Below are 23,527 nucleotides of genomic sequence, written 5' to 3' on the forward strand. Positions count from 1 at the left end.
ATGCGAAAATGGCACTTTCCATTGTGGGAAGGGTGGTCAGAAGGGACGGGGGTGGAATCTGCAGAGCAAAACTTGCTGGACATCTTTTGCTGCCATTCTGAATTTGAAAAACAAAACACAACATATGAAAGTTGGCAAATAAAAATGAGCGTAAATTTGAGATGAGATAATATGCTTGCTGTACCAAAATTGGAAAGTTTAATTCACCAAACCTTTTGGAACATACATTCTGCATGTCAACATCCTGACCACCCTAGATACAGGGCAGATTAGTATTAATTTATGCAAATTATATTAATGAGCATTGTTTCGGTATTTAATTTTGTGCTAATCCAAACTTTGATAGTTACTTTTATGCACAATGAGCCTTTAGAGGTGATGGTGTTGTCAGAAAAAAAAATATTGTTTTTCTTGATTTCCTAAAACAAATCTGAATCTATACTGTAAAAGTATTAAAGTTGTCACTGCTGACTCCCAAGACCCAATGGTCCATCCCAAATATACCATATTCTAAGGCCATTCTATAACTTTATTACTGAAACATTAGCACAATCAATTATGGATAAAATGTAATAAATTATGCAAAACAACTGGCAATCCAAACATGATTGGGTGGTGGCACTGTACATCGGGGGAAAATTACTATGAAGTAAGTGAACGGATAGGCACATTCATTGCCATCATTTAAATAACGCATTCTTTTCATTAACTACACTGCTCATTCAGTAAACTCAAATGATTTTAAAAAGACAAACATAAACATACAAGTATCATTTAAAAAAAATGCTTTATCCCTCTTTATTACAGATCACTTTTCTTTTTCAAGACAGTGAATGGGTGACACTATACAAGGGAGGAAAAACTTTGTGAAAACTTTATGGTAAAGTTAAAATACAATAACAATGAATGCAAAATGGCTGTAAAACATGAGAAATCTGTATCTACTGTATATGGAAATCTAAAGATGTTGAGCTAAAACTTAGATTTGTTTCTTGTCTTTGACATTTGGTGAAAGTATTGCTGTTTCTTTTTTAACTTATTTCTTTCTGGTATGAGATTGTCAAAACAGTTTTTTTATACACTGACTGCAGAATACCTTCTGTTTGGGAATACTAAGGCGAGGATTTTGTTGAACTCACTACAAACGGGGAAAAAGACATGAGTCGCAGGTCTCAAAATAAGTAATGTAGGCAATAAATAGAACATTTTAAATTTTTTGCTTATAGAGTTTATACAGTTCACTTACAAATGATCAATGCTTTTCCCTTCCACAAAATCAAAACTCTTAACGGCATTAAGCATACACGCATGAATGAAGCTGGTTGATTGAAAATACAGCATTTTGACAATATGACAACAAAATCCACAAGCACAAATCATCGGATTTTAAAAGTTGCAGCAAAGATCCTGGAGGTACATTAAAGAGGCACTATCAGAAAACATAAGGCAGTGGTTTAGAGCATATCTTTGGAGAAGGGCTTTTGTAACTCCACATGGATCTGTACGGAATTAAGCATTTTTTGAAAAAGATGTAACTATCATAACAAATTATTTTCTTTGCTTATTCAGCTTTTAGACATATAAACATTGAGTATTCTTTTTACCGTATATGAAACTTTGTATCAAACATGTTCATTATAAAATTTTAAAATATGCACAAATGCAAAAGTGATAAAGGATTACAGGAATTGTTATTTCAAGGTAAAATCAAATTCTTTGAACTTCTTCCTGAAGTCAGCTGCCATTGTAGATTCCGTATCTTTGCTCACTGCGCAGGCTTTCCAGTCAACTCTGTCCGGCATATTCAGTAATTCAGGACATGCTAGTACCTCTCTGAAAACACACAAAATCAACAAAGTTATTGCACTTAATATTGTAAATACAGGGATAGTTTGAAGCCAAATGTGGAGCTTGTAGTCACTGTACTATTAGATAGCTGTGTTTGATGATCAGGCAGCTGTAAAGTAGTGCACATATTGGGGAGGTTAGGAGACAGTCTTCTGGTACACAAACTTGTGAAATTTGATGTTAAAATAACATCATTTAGTGATACTTAGAACAACTGTTACACCTAAAAAAATTTTGCATAACTCCCTTCCTCTGTTTATCATTTTGAGTGACCCACTCCCATTCTTCCAACCTACCACAAAAACAAACATTGCCTCAAAAATACTTACCTGCCGAACTGAAGAGGAAATCCTTTCTTTATCCTGTGAAATAACTTTTGACCAGAATCAAGCTCAACATAGAAAAATGGAGAACCAGTTGAGATGATCTGTTGGTAAAGGAAAAAAAAATAGCCAAAGCATTATGATGTAAACTCACACATGCTGTCTGTCTGTTTACAATGTAATACTGTGTGATGTATATTGACCAACTTGTATCACTGAATGGCGCACAGAAGTTTGCAGTATGGCTGGGACAATAACAGTGTTTTTGGCAAAAAAAGCAGCAGCACCCAAAATATTTCTTATAACTCTGCCTGATAATTCCATGACAAAATATGCTGCAGAAATAAATATCTACAGAGAGAAACAAACAATGTTGTTTTCAATTAATTCATTCACTCTGCTCATTAACAAAAACACAGTTGCTGATGAAGTGTCTGATTTAAAGGGGCTATGTTTTTTGCTCTTCGGGAGACTGTCTTGCACTTTGATGAGGTGAACATAATAATACATTGTTGTCTGTATATAAGTAATTTGAAAACTCAACTGTTTTATTAGACTTCATACTTATATGTCACACCTATTTACAGCATTTGCATAAATGATAATAAATCAAATGCAACATTTTACTATTATACATCTGCACTAGATTATATATAAATGCCATTATCTTACCTGTTTGAGGTCTGAATGTTTTGGGATTTCATTCAGTTCTAGTTTTTGCTGTTGGCTACATTCCTGAAAGACTTCACTGACAACATCAACCTTGTCTTCAGGTAATGGCACAACCTAAATGGTTTGATAAGATGATTTCAACAAAAGAAAGATTTATCAAATTTGAGGCAGTCAAAGAAATATAGCACTGGTAAAAAGTGAGACATAGTTCCATAAATTAATAAAATCTGTCATTTTTGTATGGTTTTGGATATATTGGATATAATTGCTTCATGTGTTCATTTCTACCAACTTGCAAGCAGTGTCATCAGTTGTCAGAACTTAGAAATAATTAACACATACTTGAATGATAAAAATTTATTTTGATATACAACAAAAGTGATGATATCAAAATGTAAACATTGCAGCTGCATATAGAAATGGAGTCGAAATTCGACAACATAACAGCTTGATAAGAGTGAAAACCTTTCATGAAAGGAAAATGAGCATGACCATATCAGAACTTGGTACATTTTGCTGATAATGTTTTGAGTAATTTTTTCAACTGCAAATTCTTTCACCATGTTGCTTGGATATTCATTCCATCAATACTTCACCAGTTTCTGTAGGCTGTCTACACTTTACAACAACCACACCAGGCAGGGTGAAAAAGGAGATTATTTCTATTTATTTAAAGCTGTATTGGTTTGAGCGACTAACGCAAGAACACAACAGTGTAGCTGTGAGTTCAGTATAATGACTTTTCACATCAAATCTCAAAACATTCTCTGGTTATAATGACTACACGCTGCAATGAAGACAGCAATGTCAAAGCAATCTGAAAGTGAAAAAACATATAATTTATAGCTGACAGATACAGTTTCCTTATTGACACACTGATAATGCAGTTCATGCTGTAACAGTAAATTCTATTACCTGTAACTGAAGATGTTGACTTCTAAAATTTCTTTCAAATATGACACAGCATTTGTCTTCACTTTTGTACATTTGCCGCAGACTTGTCTTGTATTCTTGAATTTCATCAATAGCCTCCTGCAGGTGATGCAAAAAATAAAATTTATAAAATTTTTCATTGTATTTGACCTTATAGGTGTATATCTACATGGATGATAGCATAATTGAAAAATATTTGAAGTTGAAAGTAAAAATAAATCTAATAAAACTATTGTTTTTTGTCACCCTGTAAACAGTCATATCATTGCATGAAAATGAAGTTCATGGATTCATGCTTTGAAAACAAAATCTCTTTTTTGTGTCTATGGCCATTATAACAAATCCTTGGTCATGGTGACAGAGTATTTTTCTCAATTTCAACCCTTTCTCTCTTATATGGATCCTTCAGATATATTTGAAAACATTTTGGATATCCAAATGTCTGGTGCTGAAATGGGTGAATTGCCGATTCCATTCATCTGAGTGTGTTTTATTGGATAACTGCTGGATGAAGACTGAATGAATTGCTTTTGCTTGGCTTTAGGAATATAGACTTTCCAAACTAAGATCATTTACTGATTAATGCAATATAACTGCATTAATACTCTATTGAGAACCCTAGTTACATTGACAGGTTTTCCATTGTGGAGGAAACCGTTATATACTGCACAGTACTGTAAATTTCCCATAATTCATTGCGATTAGTATCCTCAGAGATTCCCCAGAGAAGTCTACCAGTCTCCCATGTGTAGACAAATTCATAGACTGGTTGTAAAAATTCTGAAAACGTACTTTTAAGAACACCATTCTTCTCAATTCTCATTTTAAATGATTTGGAAAATTATGCAAGATTGAGAGAGGAGATAGCATTTTTGTAAAATTTTTCACTGATTGTGTCTTCAGCCATACAGAATAATGTGATGGAAAGTAGGGAGACTAGTTGCACCTGTTTTTTGAAACAAAAAGATATTGATTTTTTGCAATGGAAATGACAAAAGAAATTTGCATTCTAAGTTTTCTCAGAGAATACCCCTTCAGTTCGTAATAACTTGCTGCCTAAAAAGTATGGCATTTGTAGTACCTACAGAACATGACTTCCATGGTTGTTTAATGGTTATTTGAAACTTTTGCTAAAATTTCTTAACGTACTTTTACTGGATATTATTTAACAATTATTCTGATGCTGAACATTAGTGCTTACATGCAGAACTAAAAAGTTTTTAGAAAAGTAACCTTCATGGATACAAATCAAAGAGAATTGTGGGTAATTTATTGTACTGTGTACTGTATGTGGTGAAGAGGCAACTCAGCCATGAATCAGATGGTGAAGATGAGAAGAAAATAAATCAACAGAAAACCATCCCAAGGTAAAACGTTATAAAACAGAATTTGATGCAGGACTTTGAAGAGTTATCAAATATGATGTACCTGGGGTAAATCTACTGTTGACTGGTAGTGTCCTATTGGAAGAATTAAAACATGGTCGTTGAGCAAACCTCCCTTTGCAAGAGCAAGATAAGTCTGTAAAAAATAATCAGAAACCACATAAAAAAATTTTTTTCATGGAATCACATAAGATGATGATATCTTAATTTCATCACAGAATGAAACACATCATATGTTAGCTCACATAGCTTACAAGTACCAAAATATTCCGTATGATGTAGGCATGTTTTGTAACATAGTAAAGATAGAAGATAACCAGCCTACATAGAATAATTTTACATATCAGCATATTTCTAGACTAGGGGGTTCACTTGTATCACAGAGCCATGAGAGGACTCCCTATGAAAAACCAAATTGTTTTCATAACGCATATAGGCCCAGAGTTCTTCAAGTGTGCCAAAACAAAAATTCAGATACACATTTCCAAATAGCTGCATTTTTGAGTTTGGGAAATGTAAGTTCAAGCATTCTTTCTATGAGATCTAGTTAACATTCAATTCACTTACATGTGTTCCAACACTGACTACAAGATGTTTTTCTACTTGTGGACTGCCAAGGCAAAACCAGCATGGACCTGTTGGCTTCGGTGGAGCTGGAATGTACAAAGGAAAAGTGAAATACTAATTAAAACTGAAACACATAAAAGAAATGATATTTGCAATCCTTTTCCTCCTTATGTCAGTTTGAATAGAGGTCTAGTGTCATTTTCCAGGCAATTTAAACAGAACAGCAAAACCAATTCCTCTGGGGTCTTGATTTCAGTTGCTGTATTATGGTCATCTTTATATGATAAAGTTAAGCCTGGACATTAAGTGCTGTATTTTGTTATTGAAAGATCTTTTTACTTCAATCATCCTATTTAAATTTTAATTATTTTGTGCAGTAAAATTGATGGTATGACTGTGGAAGCATTTGACTTACGTCTTTGTTTTCTGGCCTGTGGACTTCCATCTTGATAATGTTGTCTTTTCTTTCCTCTGTCTTGACTTTGCCTTCTTTCAAAACTTTTTGGATCAAAGAAATACTGATTGGACATGTCAGGCTACAATGATAAGATAATTAATGATCAAAATCCAAATCAACCTGTCTTCATATATGGGTAAATATACTCAAAGTTTGTGAAACATTTTACCATTTTTTAGCTTAATATTTAAAGAGATTGTTACATTTCCACAAATAGATGCATTTCACAATTTATCCAATAATATCATGACCAATACACAATGTTCAGGTGATATAGTGTAAATACTCTGAAAGTAAATGTTCTAAAACTTTGCTCGTACTTTGTACAAAGAAACTTTAAACCGTTTTCTTTCATAATCAAGAATCAGAGGTAACCAATGCAAAGCTTTGGATCAGAAACAAAATTTACCAATATTTTAAATGGCTGCGATATCCTCTGTTATGTCTGTGCAGCAAAATTTAATTTTTGGTTTTCACACAAACAAAGCTGTGAAAACTCTGTTCGCTCAGGAGGATTCAACAAGAGTCTACACATGCACCAAGCCGGTAAAGTACAAACATCTGAGTGTCCTGAAAACTATGCCTGAAACATATTCCACCTTAAACCAAACAAATCTGTTGGAAATTTCTTTGCATCAAAGCTGTACACATACATTCTATAAAAATATTTCTCTGGAATAAGGAAGAATTTATGCATCAAGGCCTCACTACATCTGTGAATAGACATACCACTAGACCTGACAGTTCAAAATGTCTATATTTTGTTATGGAATATTTACTTGAATATTAAAATTCTAAAAATGCTAACTAGAATAGGTCATGACACTTACCTGTGTTTGTTCACTTTGTACATCTTTCTGTGTAAATGGACTCTCAGTGACATCTTCCGGTTGTTTTACCAACTCATCATTGCTGATTTCATGGATAGGGATTATGTTGAATGCATATAGATACTGACAAAAAGGTAGAAAAAGACAAAGGGAATTTAAGGCAAAGATTTTATTGCCAAGACAGGGGTGGATGATTCCATGTCTCTTCAGTGTAAAAATATTTTGCCTAATACCAATCTCTTTAAACTTGTTGTTACGTAATAAAATAGAGTCAGCTTGACTACTATATGACCGGCATACACACACTTGGCAACTTGTTAAACAGAGAAACCATATGTCCACTAAAATTTAAATATTATAATGAAATACATTATTTGGACTGATTAGTAGTTCTTAAACCAGTTTATGAATCAGAATGGCACATTTGTACTGAATGTGGATGAAATCAACTTGAGACAAGTCACAAAGAAATTCTAAATGATACATTTAATTGCAGCTTACAGCAGAAATAGATTAAAAATTGAACACTGGGGTCACTTGATGAAATGTTTCACTTTCTCACAATGCAATGAATTATGTTTGGCCAATGAAAGTTCTTCTTTGGTAGGTAAGTTTTGAATTCTGCTGTTCGAATATTTTAGATATAAGAAAAAAACTGACAGTCCCTAACAGAATAAACAGAATTCTTACTTTCTTCTTATCTTCATTTCCCACATTAGCCAGACCAATAAACCTGGTGACATGTGTTGCAGCTTCGGCAAGAACTCTGTGATTTCTGTACGGAAGTCTTTCATAATATGTTTGATGGAGGCCTGCAAAGTGGTATCTTGGTTTTAAACTGACAGCAAGTTTTGCAAGGAGACTTGAACCTTTGTTTTTGTCATCCACACCTTCCTGAAAATTAGAAAAAGAGAGGTATTATATCAAAGGCTTAAAGGGGACAAGTCAGCCATTTTTCATGAATTTTGTTCGGTACGAGATACTACTTATATTGTTTGACATGTTGAAAGATACTGAATGAATGGGTGACCATGCATATATTTGACCCCGGTTTTAGACACGATACATGAAACCATCGCAAAAATGAGTTAATGGTCATGACCATTAATTCATTTTCGCCATGGTTTCATTTTGTCTAAAACCGGGGTCGAACATATGCATGGTCACCATTCATTCAGTATCTTTCAACATGTCAAACAATATAAGTAGTATCTCGTACCGAACAAAATTCATGAAAAATGGCCGACTTTGTTCCTTTAAAAGAAAATATTGTTGATGTTGTCCAGCTAAACACTTGTATGGTCCAATCAAATATGTAGTAGAGGAGTTTTGTTTATCAACAAGCTCTGTATTACTTTTTGGAATGGAGTTACAAAAAAACCTTGATATTTCTTTAAAGTGACTATGAATATGCTTCTCTCAAATGCTTTAAGATGTTCAGCATTTCGAAAAAATATTCTATGCTTTTTTGCTGGTGAGCAAACATAAACTACAGATGAAATGAATTCTATGGAAATGTGTTGGGCTACATTATGGTGTCAATAGGGTAATTTGTTTTACAATAATTTCCTTATCTACGAAAGTGTCATATGTGTGTGTGATCAACAGCAAAATGGTTGCCAGGTGTCAAACTGGAGGCATATTTTAGGAAGTACAAATTGGTCTGTACAAATTTAAACATGGCTGATGGCAACATGGATTGTTGCAATGTTAAATTTCAACTATCAATGAATTTAGTGACATATGTTTCCAGGAGTAAAAAAATTTGCACAGTGACCCCTGATTTTATTCTTAATTTTGAAAGAAAATGGTTGAAGGTTTCCCCCAGGAAAGTCTGAGCAAAAGTTTAAGATTTTAAACTTTAAGATGCATATTTCAGGTACCTTAAACAGCAAAGTGTATGGTTGGTGGCAGTATGGGTAATAGGTTGCGGTTTGGGTATCTGTTAGCTGTGTGGATATTTGATAGCAGAGAGGATATTTGATATGAATGTGAAGATTAGATGAGTGATGCATCTTAGTACTCATATACAGGCATGTTAATAATATCATCCTGTATCTTATATCATGAATTTTACTAGCAATTTTGCATATGGTAATCGATATGTGTCAGCCATTGTCATTCAAAGAACGTCAGTAGCATTGTACAGGATGTAGTATTGGCGGTACACTTGCTTTGGGTAGCCAGCTGGGTGAAAATCAATGATTGGTTACTATAGATATGGGTGACTCAATTCCTGTAACTATTGGTTACTTTTAACGAGTACAAAGCAAATCATGAAACTCTGCCACTGAGGGCCTCATACTAGACTTACTGCTGGTGAGGCGTGTTGTGACACACCTTTCGGCCATGCTGAGGTCAACAGAACATCAACCCCTTTGAATGCTGAGTTGGACGTTAAAGACTCAATCAGACTTGTTATATCATCGTCGTTGAAGTGATAATGCTTCTTGTCTAGACCGCTGGGCTGTTCCTTACCACTGACATAAGCTACTTGTAAACCAGATGTACTTGAGAAGACACCTTTCTTTCCTGAAAATTCCAAGTAAATGAAACTTATGCTCAACACCATACTTAAATGGACTTGGAGGTTTGTTTTGTGCTGGTTAGAATAATTAATTCCAATAACCATTACAGGTCTTCAAACTTGATCATAATCACTCTTCCAATTTCTTATTTGATGAATGTTACAGAAACACTGTAAAGTAAAATATCTTCCATGGCAGTAAAAATTGGAAATAGTCTGCAAAATTTAGCAACTCAAAGTGGCTTCAAAAGTGATGGAAACAGATAATGTTTGATACAAAGTGAAGCACTATTTTACCATAGTGACTATTCATAGACTGTGAGACAATATGATAGTTTAGCTGTACACAAGGTAGTTCTGGCAGCCATACAATTGAGATAATCTATCTATGGATACTTGACAACTTACATTTGTCGGCTTAATAAACAATTACATAAACAGGCAAATGGTAATTTTATCTTTTTTCTTTTTGCTTACCCAAGAATGTTATGTTGTGAGCCAGCTCTCCGTCATTGTTATCCTTAAACACTGTATCGTGTTCTTGCATATTTGAGCCAAGAATGTACGTTGGGATGGGTGCTGAAAAAAAATCAGTTTGAGATGGAAAAACAAGAAAAAGTTTACAACAAAGTAAAATTACGCTGTCAAGTATTTGAATTTTGTATTCCTTTCTCTGCTGTCTATGATGAGCTTAATTATGTAAATTATTACACATAGATAACAAGGTGTACCAAAGTGAAATATGCAAATTGAACTTCAAAAGTCCAGCAGAAGCATAAATTACAAACTGTTTCTTGCATGTTTTCTTATATTGATACAGCAGCAAGAATTTCTATAATATTCCTTGAACAGATTCCATTTGTAGTATGAAGAAGGGTTATACTCTTGAAAGATGTGATGATCTTAATAGGAAAGGCGACAGATGGTCTAAAAGCAGTTACCGGTATCTGGAAAAGTAGGGAGGTGGGGGTAAACTTATTTTCAAATATTTTGAGCTTGCCAGTCTTACCTTTCTCTTTTCCATCAACATACTTCATCCACTCTGTTTGTGCTTTTGCTCCATGACCAAAGAAATTGCCCACACAAAACAACATCTGCAAGGTTGGAGAAAACGTTGGAAACTTAATCATCGGTAATAGCATTCTTGTACTTCCTGGAATGCCTTAGGCATATTCCCATGGAAGAGCTATACGAGGTTTGTGTCACCCATCTGAGTCAATTTTGACCTCTATCAACCTTGAAATGGTAGTAGTTTGGAAATTCAGGTGCAGACGTAGGTCCGTATATTCTGATTGGGTCAAATGGGCCAGGTTATGACAACATATTTGTACGTCTGGATATGAGGTGGAAAATACCTAAAACACAAGAAGTGTTCCCTAGATTTCTGTCAAATATAACAGACACTTTGGACTGGGTATAACATTCAGTTGTTTGGGTCATTTTCTCACAGACATAAAGGAAAATCATAACACAAATTGAAGGCATCATTGCTTACCTCAAATGGCCCGGCTTTCTTCTGTATTTTTTTTACTCTGGTATATAGTTGATCAAGCTTTCCCTCAACATCACCACTGACGAGTCTGAAAAATTTTAAAACAATATTAATCCTACAATACAGTAAATACCATATCATGGAAAACACAGTTTAGGACATCATCTGATCTCTTTAGATGTTTTAATAATCAGTGAAAAAGTTGTGTCTTTTAAAATGTATGCATATCTGTTCCCTACATTCTGTTCAGTGGGTATCTGTGCACAGATGAGTAGATCCAGAACTAAATGGGCTAAAAAGGAATGCCTCATGCAAGATTGAAATTCATCTCAGATGGAAAGATCCGTGCAAGATTGAAAATGTCCATCTCACACTCATTTTTCTGAGACAGAAATTGACAAAATGGTGTCAGTTTATTTGTCTTACATTCTTGCAAAACCTGCACTATTCATATTTCATTTAAGAAAACACCTTTCCAATCAATGAATTTCAGTATGCATATTTCATTTCAGAAAACACCTTTCCCACTAATGACCTGCAGTATTCATATTTCATTTAAGAAAACACCATTCCTATCAATGACTTTCTTTATTTATATCTTTCCCTTTTTAAAAGTATAGTCCACATCCATCCACATCAAATGATGTATGAAACATGTTTATACTGATAAAAGTTTTCTTAAATCTGCTGTACCTCTAACAACGTTACATAATAATTATTTTGTGATCTATTAATCAAAATAAACATATGCTTTGGTTTGTTTTTCATGAGTTTGCCACTGATGGAGGGAGAGAATACAAAACCCTCTTTGCTTTGCAGCATGTCATCTGCCTGCATTTTAATTATTTAATATATACTGCAGAGTGTGGGATGGTTTCTGAGAGCGCGGGATCGATTTTTCCCACATCAGCGATCCCACACTCCCAGTGGCCAGGGGTGTGAGAACAAAAAGTCCTGCATGCTTGATCTGGCGGCAGTATGATCATCAATGCATCAGTTTGGTTACCATGATGGCCAGCAAGAATCAATAGAGTGCCCAGCTGCAAAGCTTAACAGCCAGGCACGGCTACGCTACCAAAAAGTTATAGTCTCCTCATCTCGAGGTCTTTCGGCATTCGTCCATACTTTGAGTCAGGCCGAAAGACATCGAGATCCTAGACTTCTGAAAAAGTAGAGTAACAATGAGCCAGGGTTTCATCACTGCATGGGGCCCTTTCAGAGTGCATGTGGAAATCATTGCAACCATTGAGAAACCAACCCGTGAAATACAATTATTACAGTGAACATTGGGAGACAAGAAGCTCGACCTTGTTGTCAGTCATTTGTAACAAAAGCCAAAACTGAAAAAGCTCTGCCATGGGACAGTGATACTGCACAGAGCTAACAGAGGCATCGGCGAGTTTGCAATCAGGCGTCTGTTACAGAACCCTTGTATATCAATTAATCAATCTTTTATTACTCAACACACACTGACAGAGAGTGTGGTATGGTACATTTCAGATGAAAGAACAAAAAGTTCAAAACTGAACACCATCAAATGGATATAAAATCCAAGTAAATTGAATTGAAGTACACATATAAACTATATGCTACGGAGACCCTTCAAAGTTCCTGTAACCTCCACAAATGTAATAATCTCTACAAATGTAATATCAACCACAATTGTAATAAATCAACCACAAATGTAATAAAATAGTCAACCATTAATGTAACAACCCGCAACCACAAATGTAATAAACAAATCAACCATAAATGTAATAAAACTCAACCATAAATGTAATAAACTTGAACTTGCATATGTGATCATTTGTTTATCAATGCCCTGAGTAAATAATAACTTTAATAAGACTAGCGTTATTGCATACATTCCTGAAACTAGGTTTCCTTTCCGAAACACAGAATAGAATACTTTGAGAACGCTATCAGAAAACGGCGAGGTACTGATGAAACCGTTAGATAATGGAAGTGGAACAGCAGTTCTAGACATTGATAATTACATAATAAGGGAGCGTCAAAATAACTCGTCAACCAGTGATACCACACAAAGTTTATGACAGATGACTCAGAACAAATTACAGAGAAATATAAAACCTTATAACAGAAACTTACGACACAAAACGTGTTGACGAGAACATTTATTTCAATCTAGTAAAAAACAATACAAACACTACCTTGAACACATAGAACAAAATTAGACATCCTGGCATCCCTAGTGAAGGAACAAACTTCAAGTGGGACAACATATGAATACAGACAATCTATCGATTATTCCAAACAATTTATCCACTGAAGACGAATTAGAGGCGACTGATAAGAAAGTACGGCAATTTTCGAAAAAACGGCGTTAAAGGATTGTAGTGTTATACAGTCTCCTCCATTTGGAGTAGAGACTGCACTGACGTTCAGATTACAGCTGTGTCTAGCCATGGCCTATCAGTTCTGTACACAAAACGGGGAAACGTAAAATACACTTTCAAATATACAAAACACACTAAACGCAAACAATTAAGATATGCATAATGTGTGTGGAGTTTCTTTCCTTATTACATAGATAAATATTTAAGGGCTAATTCCTCAATTTCAACAACAAAATAGATTTATTACATTTATGGTTGATAAGTATTACATTTATGGGTGATTTTTTTATTACATTTATGGTTACCATTTATTACATTTGTGGTTGGTGTTTTTATTACATTTATGGTTGATTTTTGTTACATTTATGGGCGATATTACATTTATGGGTGCATTTTATTACAATTGTGGTTGATATTACATTTGTGGAGATTATTACATTTGTGGAGGTTACAGTTCCAACCTCCATCATCATGTGTTACCTCGTAGACCCTAGAGAAAACTTACCATGCCTTATACGTAGCGATGTATTGCTACAACAATACTACATCTATCAATAATATATATTGCCCTTTACTCACCATCACTTATCTACTCACACTTCCGACAACTATAAATTACTTTGTGGCAATTTATGTGCGATAGAACCACTGATACAGGAAGCACTACAGGTGAGTATACAGTGTGCCATGTCAATGGGCAAAGTGGCGAACGCCAACTTCTTTACTACTAGCTGCATAGTTCTATTAGTTGCAATAATTGTGCTTGACGGGCTACAATTATCGCAGCTACCATGGAGCTAGCTTCTAGCTCCATGCAACTGCCCTGCTGTTATAGAGATCACGAATGTGTGTGGAGACCAGGAGAGCACACATGTCCCTCCACTCAACTTGAACTCAAGCCTACCCGCTTGTACATTTCCTGGAATGCTTCAAAGTTGATACTAAAGACGGCCGTATTTGAAAAGGTGATAAACATTCTTACACTTTCATGGTAGTTTGCATGATATCCTTGTTTTTCCACCGCTGAAGCGCTGTTAAAAGGCTAAAAATGAGCGTCCATGCCAACTTTCATGCGATCCCGCCGCTGCAACGAAAACAATAATCGCTTGTGATCTTTTGATTAGGTCAAAGGGCATACGAAGGCGCCCTCTAGCTTCTGTTGACAACGAAGGTACATCATGTACATCGCAGTTTGTACTAGTATTGTCATTTCGTTTATCTGTTTATATCAAAATGTTATATCGCAACTCTACCATGTTTTTTGTAGGTAGACAAGAATGTAATGAGAAAAATGAATGCTCTCATTTTAATATTTGAGATACATATTGTATTGTAGAAATGTATCGTATCCCCAGATATAAAGCTTATTATCCAATTCACATTGCCCTGGGCCTATATTATATGAATTTCAGGCTTCAAAATCAATCCGTGGCAAAACACGTCCAACAGTTTTCCTTTACCCTCACATCTAAATGTAAAATGGGATAAGGACACGTTATTATGTTTTTCATTAAAATGTTATGGAAAGATAATTAGTCTATAAGCCCGTTTTCATTACAGGCTACTCATGCCGAAAAGATTATAACAAAACGAGGGTACCCCTCATTCGTAGCATTTTCAGGCCAACCGAATTTTCATGTCAAAATCGAAGAAGAAATACTGAAATACTATTAAATTTTATCCTGTGATTGTGGTTGTAAAGGTTGGCATATCCAACATTGGATATTATATGAAACACCGTGCATTACGCGCCCAGCTTATATTTGATGATGATATTAGAGATAAATACGTACTAGCTCGCAATCAAGCACCTATATATGCATTGTTCGCATGAAGCAACTGGGAATATGCAATGACGATCGCTATACAATATGCTTGCAATTAATTGAATATCGAAATTTGGGGAACCTTATTATTTATGGCCTGGGGTCGGAGGAATGTGGGGGGGGGGGGGACAGGAAGAACGGACCGGGGTTACTCAATTTTTTATGCGAAATAAATTGAAACACCTCTCAGATTGCAAAAATCGATGCGAGAGGGGGACACCCCCTCTCGTGCTCTCTCCCTTTGGGTATTCTACCAGTTTTACTCGTAAAACACAAATCGAAAACACATCTCAGATTGCACCAGACTGCACCACTGCATGTATAAATTTCTAAAATTTTTCACAGGATCTAGGATAAAATTCATCAGTGTTTAAGTCACAAATTCATCCTTTATTATCACAGAAACATACATTTTTCATTGACTTCAGTTCAATAATGCCATTTTTACATTTAACCATACCTTTACATTCAGGCTTTTCATTAGAAGCTGGCAGCTGGAGAAATGACACAAGGTCACAGATTTTCCATTCCTGCATACTTTTCGCTCGGCTGGCGAACTTTGGTAGGAATTCAACATTGCCAATGGTGCTTCATGATGATGGTGATGATGATAATGATGAAAATAATAAAACAATAATTTTCATATTTTCATATTACTTAATAATTTTCATATTTTCCATAATAATATTTTTTCATATTTCTTTATTATCATTAATGACTACTGAATACCCTATGATTCTACATCACTTGGAGCTGAATGTGACGATTGCCAGATTTTTCCCCAATCATCAGATTGGAGACTTTGCGACTCTTGGAGTTGCTGCCAAAGTAAAATATTACATCTACTTGTGCAATATGCATGCTCATAGATCAACACATGGGAGGAAATGAGTGGACACACAGAATATCAAAATCATCTGTAGATTCTCAGATAAGAAAAGATGGCGTGCACTCCACTTTCATTTCATGAAAGGATTATCTTCTGATCTGTGAGATAACTATTTGATGCACACAAAGTGGAACTTTCTGATTCATTTTCATCTAGGTGCTCAGACATTCCAAAAGTTGTTGTGGTGACATCACAATACGGAGAAAAGACATGAAGACATAGAAGCTGGAACAAACTAGCATATTTGGAACTCATAGATTAGTAGATTTGTTGATCTCCGTTGTTTTTATTAGGATTCATCGGCGTTGGAATAGCTCTCGATTTTGTGATGTAAAGAAGTATTTCTGTATTTCTGCCGATAATTTTGGCCATTAAGAGAGAGAGAGAGAGAGAGAGAGAGAGAGAGAGAGAGAGAGTGCATGCAGTTGATACATACCAGTAAATACTAATAATTTTCAATATCTGGTATTTAAATAATACGCATACCAATTAAGCATTTTCCTGCATATTACAACTACAAATAATGTAGCAGATATAATCCATTGTGACGCATTATACAATGGTTTTCTATTGCTTATTAATTTTTTTAGGTAATTTTTTTCCTTATAATAAAGGAAAATAGAACAAATCGGAAGGCGTCCGCAGTTATTGAGAAGGGACAGTTTCGTCTCTTTGCTACAGGTTCAGACATATCTGTGACGAGAGTGCGATTTTCTCCCGACGAGTTCCATACGTATTTTAAGCACTATAATATTCAAATTTAGGAACTGTTACCATAGGTGACATCACGATTTCCGACTCTTTGCCGCAAAGAGAAGAATATTAGGATCAATCACACATGAGGCAGATAAACTCGATTGGAAACATGTTTTTAACAAAATAGATTATGCAAGCACGCTTCATGGAGTGCAAGGCACCATCGATTGCGTTCGAGACCAGTCGTCTTTCATTTATTGTATTTTCATGATTTTCATTTATTTCCGGCGAACCAACACTAGAAGAGCCTGTGACAATGCCTACAAATAGCATGAATAGCAGGTTCACAAAATCTGCGACTGTGATTCAGCATACGACTGAACAAAGCCCACATCCATCATCCCAATCGACCACCTCCTCTCGAACAGAGGGTTATAATAACCGATGGTATCAACCCCAAGATCAGTAAGGGGCTTTCATTGATTATGACGGATGGGCCGGAGGAAATGGAAACATTTCTGTAGTTTTTTATTTTTTATTTTATTTATTCAGATCCAACAGGCGAAAGGCCCACTTACAGGTCTGACAATAAGAGCAAGGACAAAATCTGTTACAAACATACACGTATACGAACCCATTACACACAAACATTATCTGTACAAAATGTCTCTGATGGTCCGACGAAAGGCAGACCTAGCAGTAAAAATGTCAACAGTATTATATTTACATACTAAATCATTATAAGCGGACATGGATCTTGGGAAAAAGGAATACTTCCTAACGTTTAGCCGAGATCTCGCGGGTTTTAAAGACTCAAAGTGACGAAGTGTCCTCATTGGAAAGTTGTAGTTAACCTGTTCTATAAGATAGGGTGAGTCGACCTCGGAATATGAGCTTCCCCTTAAGCAAACTTGTTGAGCATGACCCTTCCACTATACTCAATTTTACCGTGGCCTCGAAAAATCTTTATATATATATATATATATATATATAATATATTTACTCTCCATTATATATATATATATATATCATATATTATAATATATATATATATATATATATATATATATATATATATATATATATATATATATATATATATATATATGAAATATTCTGGTAATATTATGAGGGAAATGAAAGTTGCTTATAATAATGCTGCTCGTCTTTTATTGGGTTATGATAAACGTAGTAGTGCAAGCTCTATGTTTATATCTAACAGAATCAATAACTTTGATGCCTTGTAAGAAGGCAAATTTATGGTTTAAAGCAAAGACTTCTGGGAAGTAGTAATGAGATTGTACGATGTGTGTAGGACTCATTATATTTAAACTCTGAAGCGATAAAGTTATGGAATAAGCTCCTTTTTGTATAACTTAACCAAGCTGTGTATATTTATCACCAGATTTTCTTTTGCTGTTATATGGACAATGAGTCTGAAATAAAGTCTATAATAATAATTATACTAATATATATATATATATATAATATATATATATATATATATATATATATATATATATATATATATATATATATATATATATAATATATATATATATATATATATATAAGGTGCCTTGTGAACCAAGAAATCAGGTTGCTAAGCAAATTGACGAAGCCAATGATGAAACATAAAGAGATGAGAGCCAGGGTACTACCTTTGAGCACAATCCCTCCACCCACAGGGGCCGTGATTTGAGACAGTCCAATCCAGTCAAGTGACAATTCCTCAGACTGGCACCGTCACTTAAGGAGAACTATAAGCTCATAAAACACTTATTACAACTTGCAACTCTTTCCTCAGTCTTATGTCGATGTTGATATTGATATTGAACTATTGAATTTTACTAGTACTTTAAGTTTTTCTCATCCAGTAAAGAGATTTAAATCACTGTGTTTAATATGCGGTTTACCAACCTTGGACTGGTATACCTTGGACTAGTATACCTGACATATATGCTACTCTCACATTCAACTCATGATATGACCAGCAAATAACTGTGCAACTTTTATTCATGAAAATGTCAGTTCTGACATGAAACTTTTTATTTCAATCATTGCGATGGCAAAAAATCCAATCACCTGATGATTTGGCAAGACTGTAGAAAATACATGGGCCCAATACTAAGCTTATTTACTCTCCATGAAAGGCAGTCTTAAACAAGCACTGATTCCTACAATGAGGACAGGCCCTAGCATACTCTTTTTTTGGCTGTGACGATAACTTCACTTTGTTGACAAAAGGAATATGCTTGGAAGCAGCTTTGTCAATCTTCAACCAATTCATATCAGAAACAACAAATCACAATCAATATACTACGATAAAAGCTACACATAGAAATCATATTCTGAATGAAAGGGCATGGGTCAAATCAGTAAGTGCTTCAAATGCAAAGAAATTCCACATTTTTAACTATCCTGGTTAAATGTACGGTAGTACTCATGGTTGCTATCAGAAAAGTGGATGCTCAAACTGACAGAAAATTGAAAAAGATCAGGGCAAGTCTCAGTCTCAGTTTTGATGTTTGAGAAATCTTTACAGGGATTAAAATAATGCACCAGTACAATCATACACATATTTCCGTTGTAATTTGGCAAATTGTATTAAAGCTATCAGCAAAATTGTAAAATTAAACCCCGATATCGATATTCATGCTTCTACTTTTGTTTGTTCCAATGTTACTATGTATTCTTTGAAGGATAACATCTTATGGCATAAAAAGCCTCACTGTGTCACTGTATAGGAGACACAACACAGCAACATATCAAAGAGGTTACACAGATTCAATGTTGACAGCTCTCTTGAATTTTTTTATGTGAAATACCGGTACAAGTGCACCGGTCAGAGTTGTTAAAAAGTTATTGAAACAAGCCATATCAATATGTGTTTGGTTTCTTGGATTTACAATAAATTGGTTCAAATACTTATTGACAATACTCCAAGAACATAATAGTGTATGTAAATCCACTGTATACAATTACTAGAATAGCAACAAGTAGACTGTAGCAGCAACTAGCTGAATATAAGACACTGAAATATTCAGATGACTGACATACAAGGTAGAGACTATAGATGTGATTATAAAGTGAAAAATTTATGAAATTTATCTTCTATGGTACGACTGTGGCTTTCTAACATTATTAATTTTGAGAAATGCTGTACATGTTTGCCTAATTTTGAGAAATGCTGCACATGTTTGCCTAATTTTGAGAAATGCTGTACATGTTTGCCTAATTTTGAGAAATGCTGTACATGTTTGCCTAATTTTGAGAAATGCTGTACATGTTTGCCTGTGACCAAAAGATCAAATTTGAAAATTTTTTACAAACTCCTGAAATTCATTACTCTTTTAACAGGGATCTCAAACTTTAACATGTGGTCAGGTAAAAAAGCTAAGAATAAGAACTTTTTATGCAGTTTTATATTGTGCTCTATACACTAGCATTAAAATTTCCAACCTTGGATATTTTTTGTAAATAATAAAGTGAACACCCTGAAATGACTGCACGTCAAAATAACCAGACTTGATGATGTATTTGGAAGACAAGAAATTGCATAATTGATTAAAAAGCAAACCAACACCAACCATGACTTGCTTCAAAGCACAGTTTATGTTTAACAATCTTATTCCATAAACCATTTCTTGAAGTCATTTTCATGAATGTAACTTCTATTTTAGAGAATCTTAATTATTAGCATTAATTACAAGGCACCTATACAACAATATCATGTACTCTCTGTTCTCTAATACACTGTCTTTAGATTTCATCTGTGAGACGATGTTTACTTCTGATTTTCAGCACCATTCGTATTCCCTGTCGTTGCAGCATCTGAGACACTCAGACTGGATATGGTTTTCAATAACTGTTCTTTGTCTCTTGCTTCCAACAGAAATATGTTCTCCTTTGACTGTTCCAAGTCTATGACCCTGTAATTACATCATGCATATCATTAAAAATCAAAAACAGCACATCAGATAGGTACAACGAGAATCTCATCACAAACACCCTGTGTAGTATACGGCGTTACATCTCTGCAAACTGAATCTGCAGATTGGTTGGGAAGCAACCATGGTGCTTAGGTCAGTGGCTATGCTACTATTAAACCTGCAAATATATGAAACACGACTTCTTAATATTTTGTTTTCGCAAGACACTTATACATGAAGCTACTAAGGTATCAAAAATTTGTCTTGAATATTATACCAAACAATGCCAAACAATTTGATTCCAACCAATAGGAAAAGATGATGCTGATAAACCAGGACGTCAATTGTACCGTCAGGATCAACATTGAACCTTTTCTTCTGAAAAAGATTTCTCACCTGTCGTAGATTACACCATCAACATTAAGCTTTTTCAAATCATTGATGACATCTGCACTGTTGTTGTCATCACCCCAACAGAAGACTACCAGGCCTGCATCGTGCACTGCTGTCACCAGCCATCTATCCCTGAGAAAATCTTCGGTGTGCGTACTCAAACCCTAGTTAATTCCAAAGGCAGAGATCAAGAGAAAAACTGTATTTAAAGAGCAATATTAATATTCAAGGGGTTGCTCATGATCTTAGTGGTCCTCCTATGTAACTATGTTTACTTGTTTTCCAGCTTTAATTTTCTAAGAGAAAATAAAAAATAGACCATTGCATACCATCTCCATACCACTTGCGCTCTTTATCTTAAAGGGACATAAGCTGTAACTTGTGGCAAGTTTTTCAGTATTCTGCTTCTGTATATAAACTACCGTGTCTGACCCTAATCCGTTTGTCATGTTGAAATTTCGAGTATTCTTTTTGTCAACACAGCTTGTTGTGTGTGTAGTGGTCATTGTTAATTGTTTACAAATGAATTCTACTCCAGACTTTAATACAATTTTCAACAATAACAATGGAGATTATACTCATATAGGTTGTGCTGATGTGCTAAATACTTGGCATTAAATTACAGTTTAGAGATTCAATGCAGAAAGTGTAGGGTAACCACAAAACAAAAGTTCTGAAAAAATAGCCAAAAGATACAGCTTATGGAGTTTCAATTGAAATAGAAAGAAAATGGAAGCCTGGAAACCATATTGGTTTGTAGTTCAAAACAATCTGAAATGTAATGATGATCAAAAATTACCAGAAATCCCTGTGACAATGCCCAATGAGTGGCTTTTGAGAAATTGGAACATCTTTCGTCCATGAAGCTGTCATATCTTTTGGTTTCAGCATAGTTCAAAAACATCACTGGATATCGGTTCTGCTTCAGTCTAAACCTGTTTGGTCAGAGCAAAGAAAATTTGACATTGGTTCATTTAACATTTCATATCATCATATTGACAGTTTGTACATCTGTGTGTATGTAATTTTGATATCTACAGTTCTTCCACTTCATGAAAATTCACTTATAATGATGCCATACTGTCAAAAGATGGTTTATCACATTTCATTTATTTAACCTGTGACTTCACATCACTGTGAAATCAAACTTTGAGGATTTACAATGTAAGTATGGAGAAAGACAAGGCATCGATGTATCTACGTCAAAACATACTACTGACTGTTAAATACCACGCAAAATTTTACTAGCACAGCACTGGTTTCCTTGTTTCTGTGATCAATCTTTGGTGGACAAATAATTGTACTACCAAGTATATCTACATTGTACCGCACACACAGTTAACAATGTCTATGTGGGATTTGATCTATTCATGTGTGACATTATTCAGTTTATTTTGGCGTAGGGATAAATTAATGAATGACACACACATGAATATCATAAACTAAAGCTGGATGAGGACAATATAAATATATGAGACTGAAACACACTGGGAAAGGTAGACAAGTCTCCAGTTCTTGGATTGTAAAAGATCACCTTTCAGTGACACGTATTGAGTTTTCATTCTCTCTAATGTTCTGTACATGACATAGGGAGGATATTTGGGTTTGTGTATTGCTTTATTACAACCATTTTCAGTATGAGATAGCGAAGCCACTGCAGTGAACTGCAATAAAACTGCTCACACTAATTAGTTTCAGCTGTAGCCAGCTGGCAAAGTCGACAACATTGTATGTCCCATGCAGACAGTTTGTCTGGGGAAGTTGAAATAAACAAGATTTGTACATGGACCAGTGCATGGTAATGTTACATTGTATCTTAATCTTGAACACAGGGTGCCAATCGTAAACTCTCATTTACAACCCGAGCCTCAGACAGAGCTAGTTTTGCCTTTGTACAAACAGACTTTTTGTCTGTATCAAGTGTAGCCTTGTTCAACACCAAAGTGGCCATGGCTACAGCTGAAACTAATTAGTGTGAGCAGTTTTATTGCAGTTCACTGCGGTAGCTTCGCTATCTAATACTGAAAATGGTTGTAAAATGTTCTTTTAGTGATTTCTCACTGCAAGAGATTTGTTTTTATGCGTGACTGACTGAATCACCAACAGTTACAGTCAACTCTTTCATCCCTCTTTTCAATTGTAACAGTAAACATAGGGCCAAAGTCCCTGAAGCTACTATAGACATGGATACAAAATTAGGCCCCCCAAAAAAATGGTGCTGTTCCGATTACATGGTTTTCAAAAATAGGGTAGGTAGGTATGGAAATTTTTTTTTTTTTCATTTTTTTTATATTTCTCAATGTGCATTTTGTATGCTTTCAAACAAACTACCAGTGAACAATTTCTTCATGAAATGCACTCAAATTGAATACCATTTATTAAAATAAAATATTTATCAGT

At 34.8% G+C, this 23,527-nt stretch overlaps 2 protein-coding genes across 10 annotated transcripts in view; both read right to left on the reverse strand.

The window, feature by feature from the left end:
* Positions 1-768: 768 nt before the first annotated feature.
* On the reverse strand, positions 769-14,525 carry LOC139114668 (CWF19-like protein 1). Its single transcript, XM_070676524.1, has 14 exons — positions 14,374-14,525; positions 11,038-11,122; positions 10,552-10,636; positions 10,020-10,121; positions 9,330-9,547; positions 7,706-7,909; positions 7,016-7,138; positions 6,144-6,264; positions 5,729-5,814; positions 5,205-5,297; positions 3,759-3,875; positions 2,844-2,957; positions 2,178-2,275; positions 769-1,833 (listed from the first exon to the last, which is right to left on the reverse strand). Exons 1-14 carry the CDS (start codon positions 14,391-14,393, stop codon positions 1,692-1,694), a joined length of 1,608 nt encoding a protein of 535 aa, XP_070532625.1. The 5' UTR covers positions 14,394-14,525; the 3' UTR covers positions 769-1,691.
* A 4,287-nt stretch (positions 14,526-18,812) lies between these two features.
* The window catches only part of LOC139114669 (glycerophosphocholine phosphodiesterase GPCPD1-like), a 34,239-nt gene continuing 29,524 nt past the window's right edge, over positions 18,813-23,527 (reverse strand). For 8 of the 9 annotated variants that reach the window (XM_070676530.1, XM_070676525.1, XM_070676529.1 and 5 more), the window contains exons 15-17: positions 21,927-22,062; positions 21,131-21,291; positions 18,813-20,734 (exon numbers count right to left, since the gene is read on the reverse strand). In XM_070676530.1, coding sequence (XP_070532631.1) covers positions 20,590-20,734; positions 21,131-21,291; positions 21,927-22,062 — 442 coding nt within the window. In that variant the 3' untranslated portion in view covers positions 18,813-20,589. The remainder of the gene's footprint in view (positions 20,735-21,130; positions 21,292-21,926; positions 22,063-23,527) is intronic. The other variant, XR_011547924.1, reaches the window with a different exon arrangement.

Source organism: Ptychodera flava, chromosome 16, assembly GCF_041260155.1.
Source record: "Ptychodera flava strain L36383 chromosome 16, AS_Pfla_20210202, whole genome shotgun sequence".
NCBI classification, from domain to species: domain Eukaryota; kingdom Metazoa; phylum Hemichordata; class Enteropneusta; family Ptychoderidae; genus Ptychodera; species Ptychodera flava.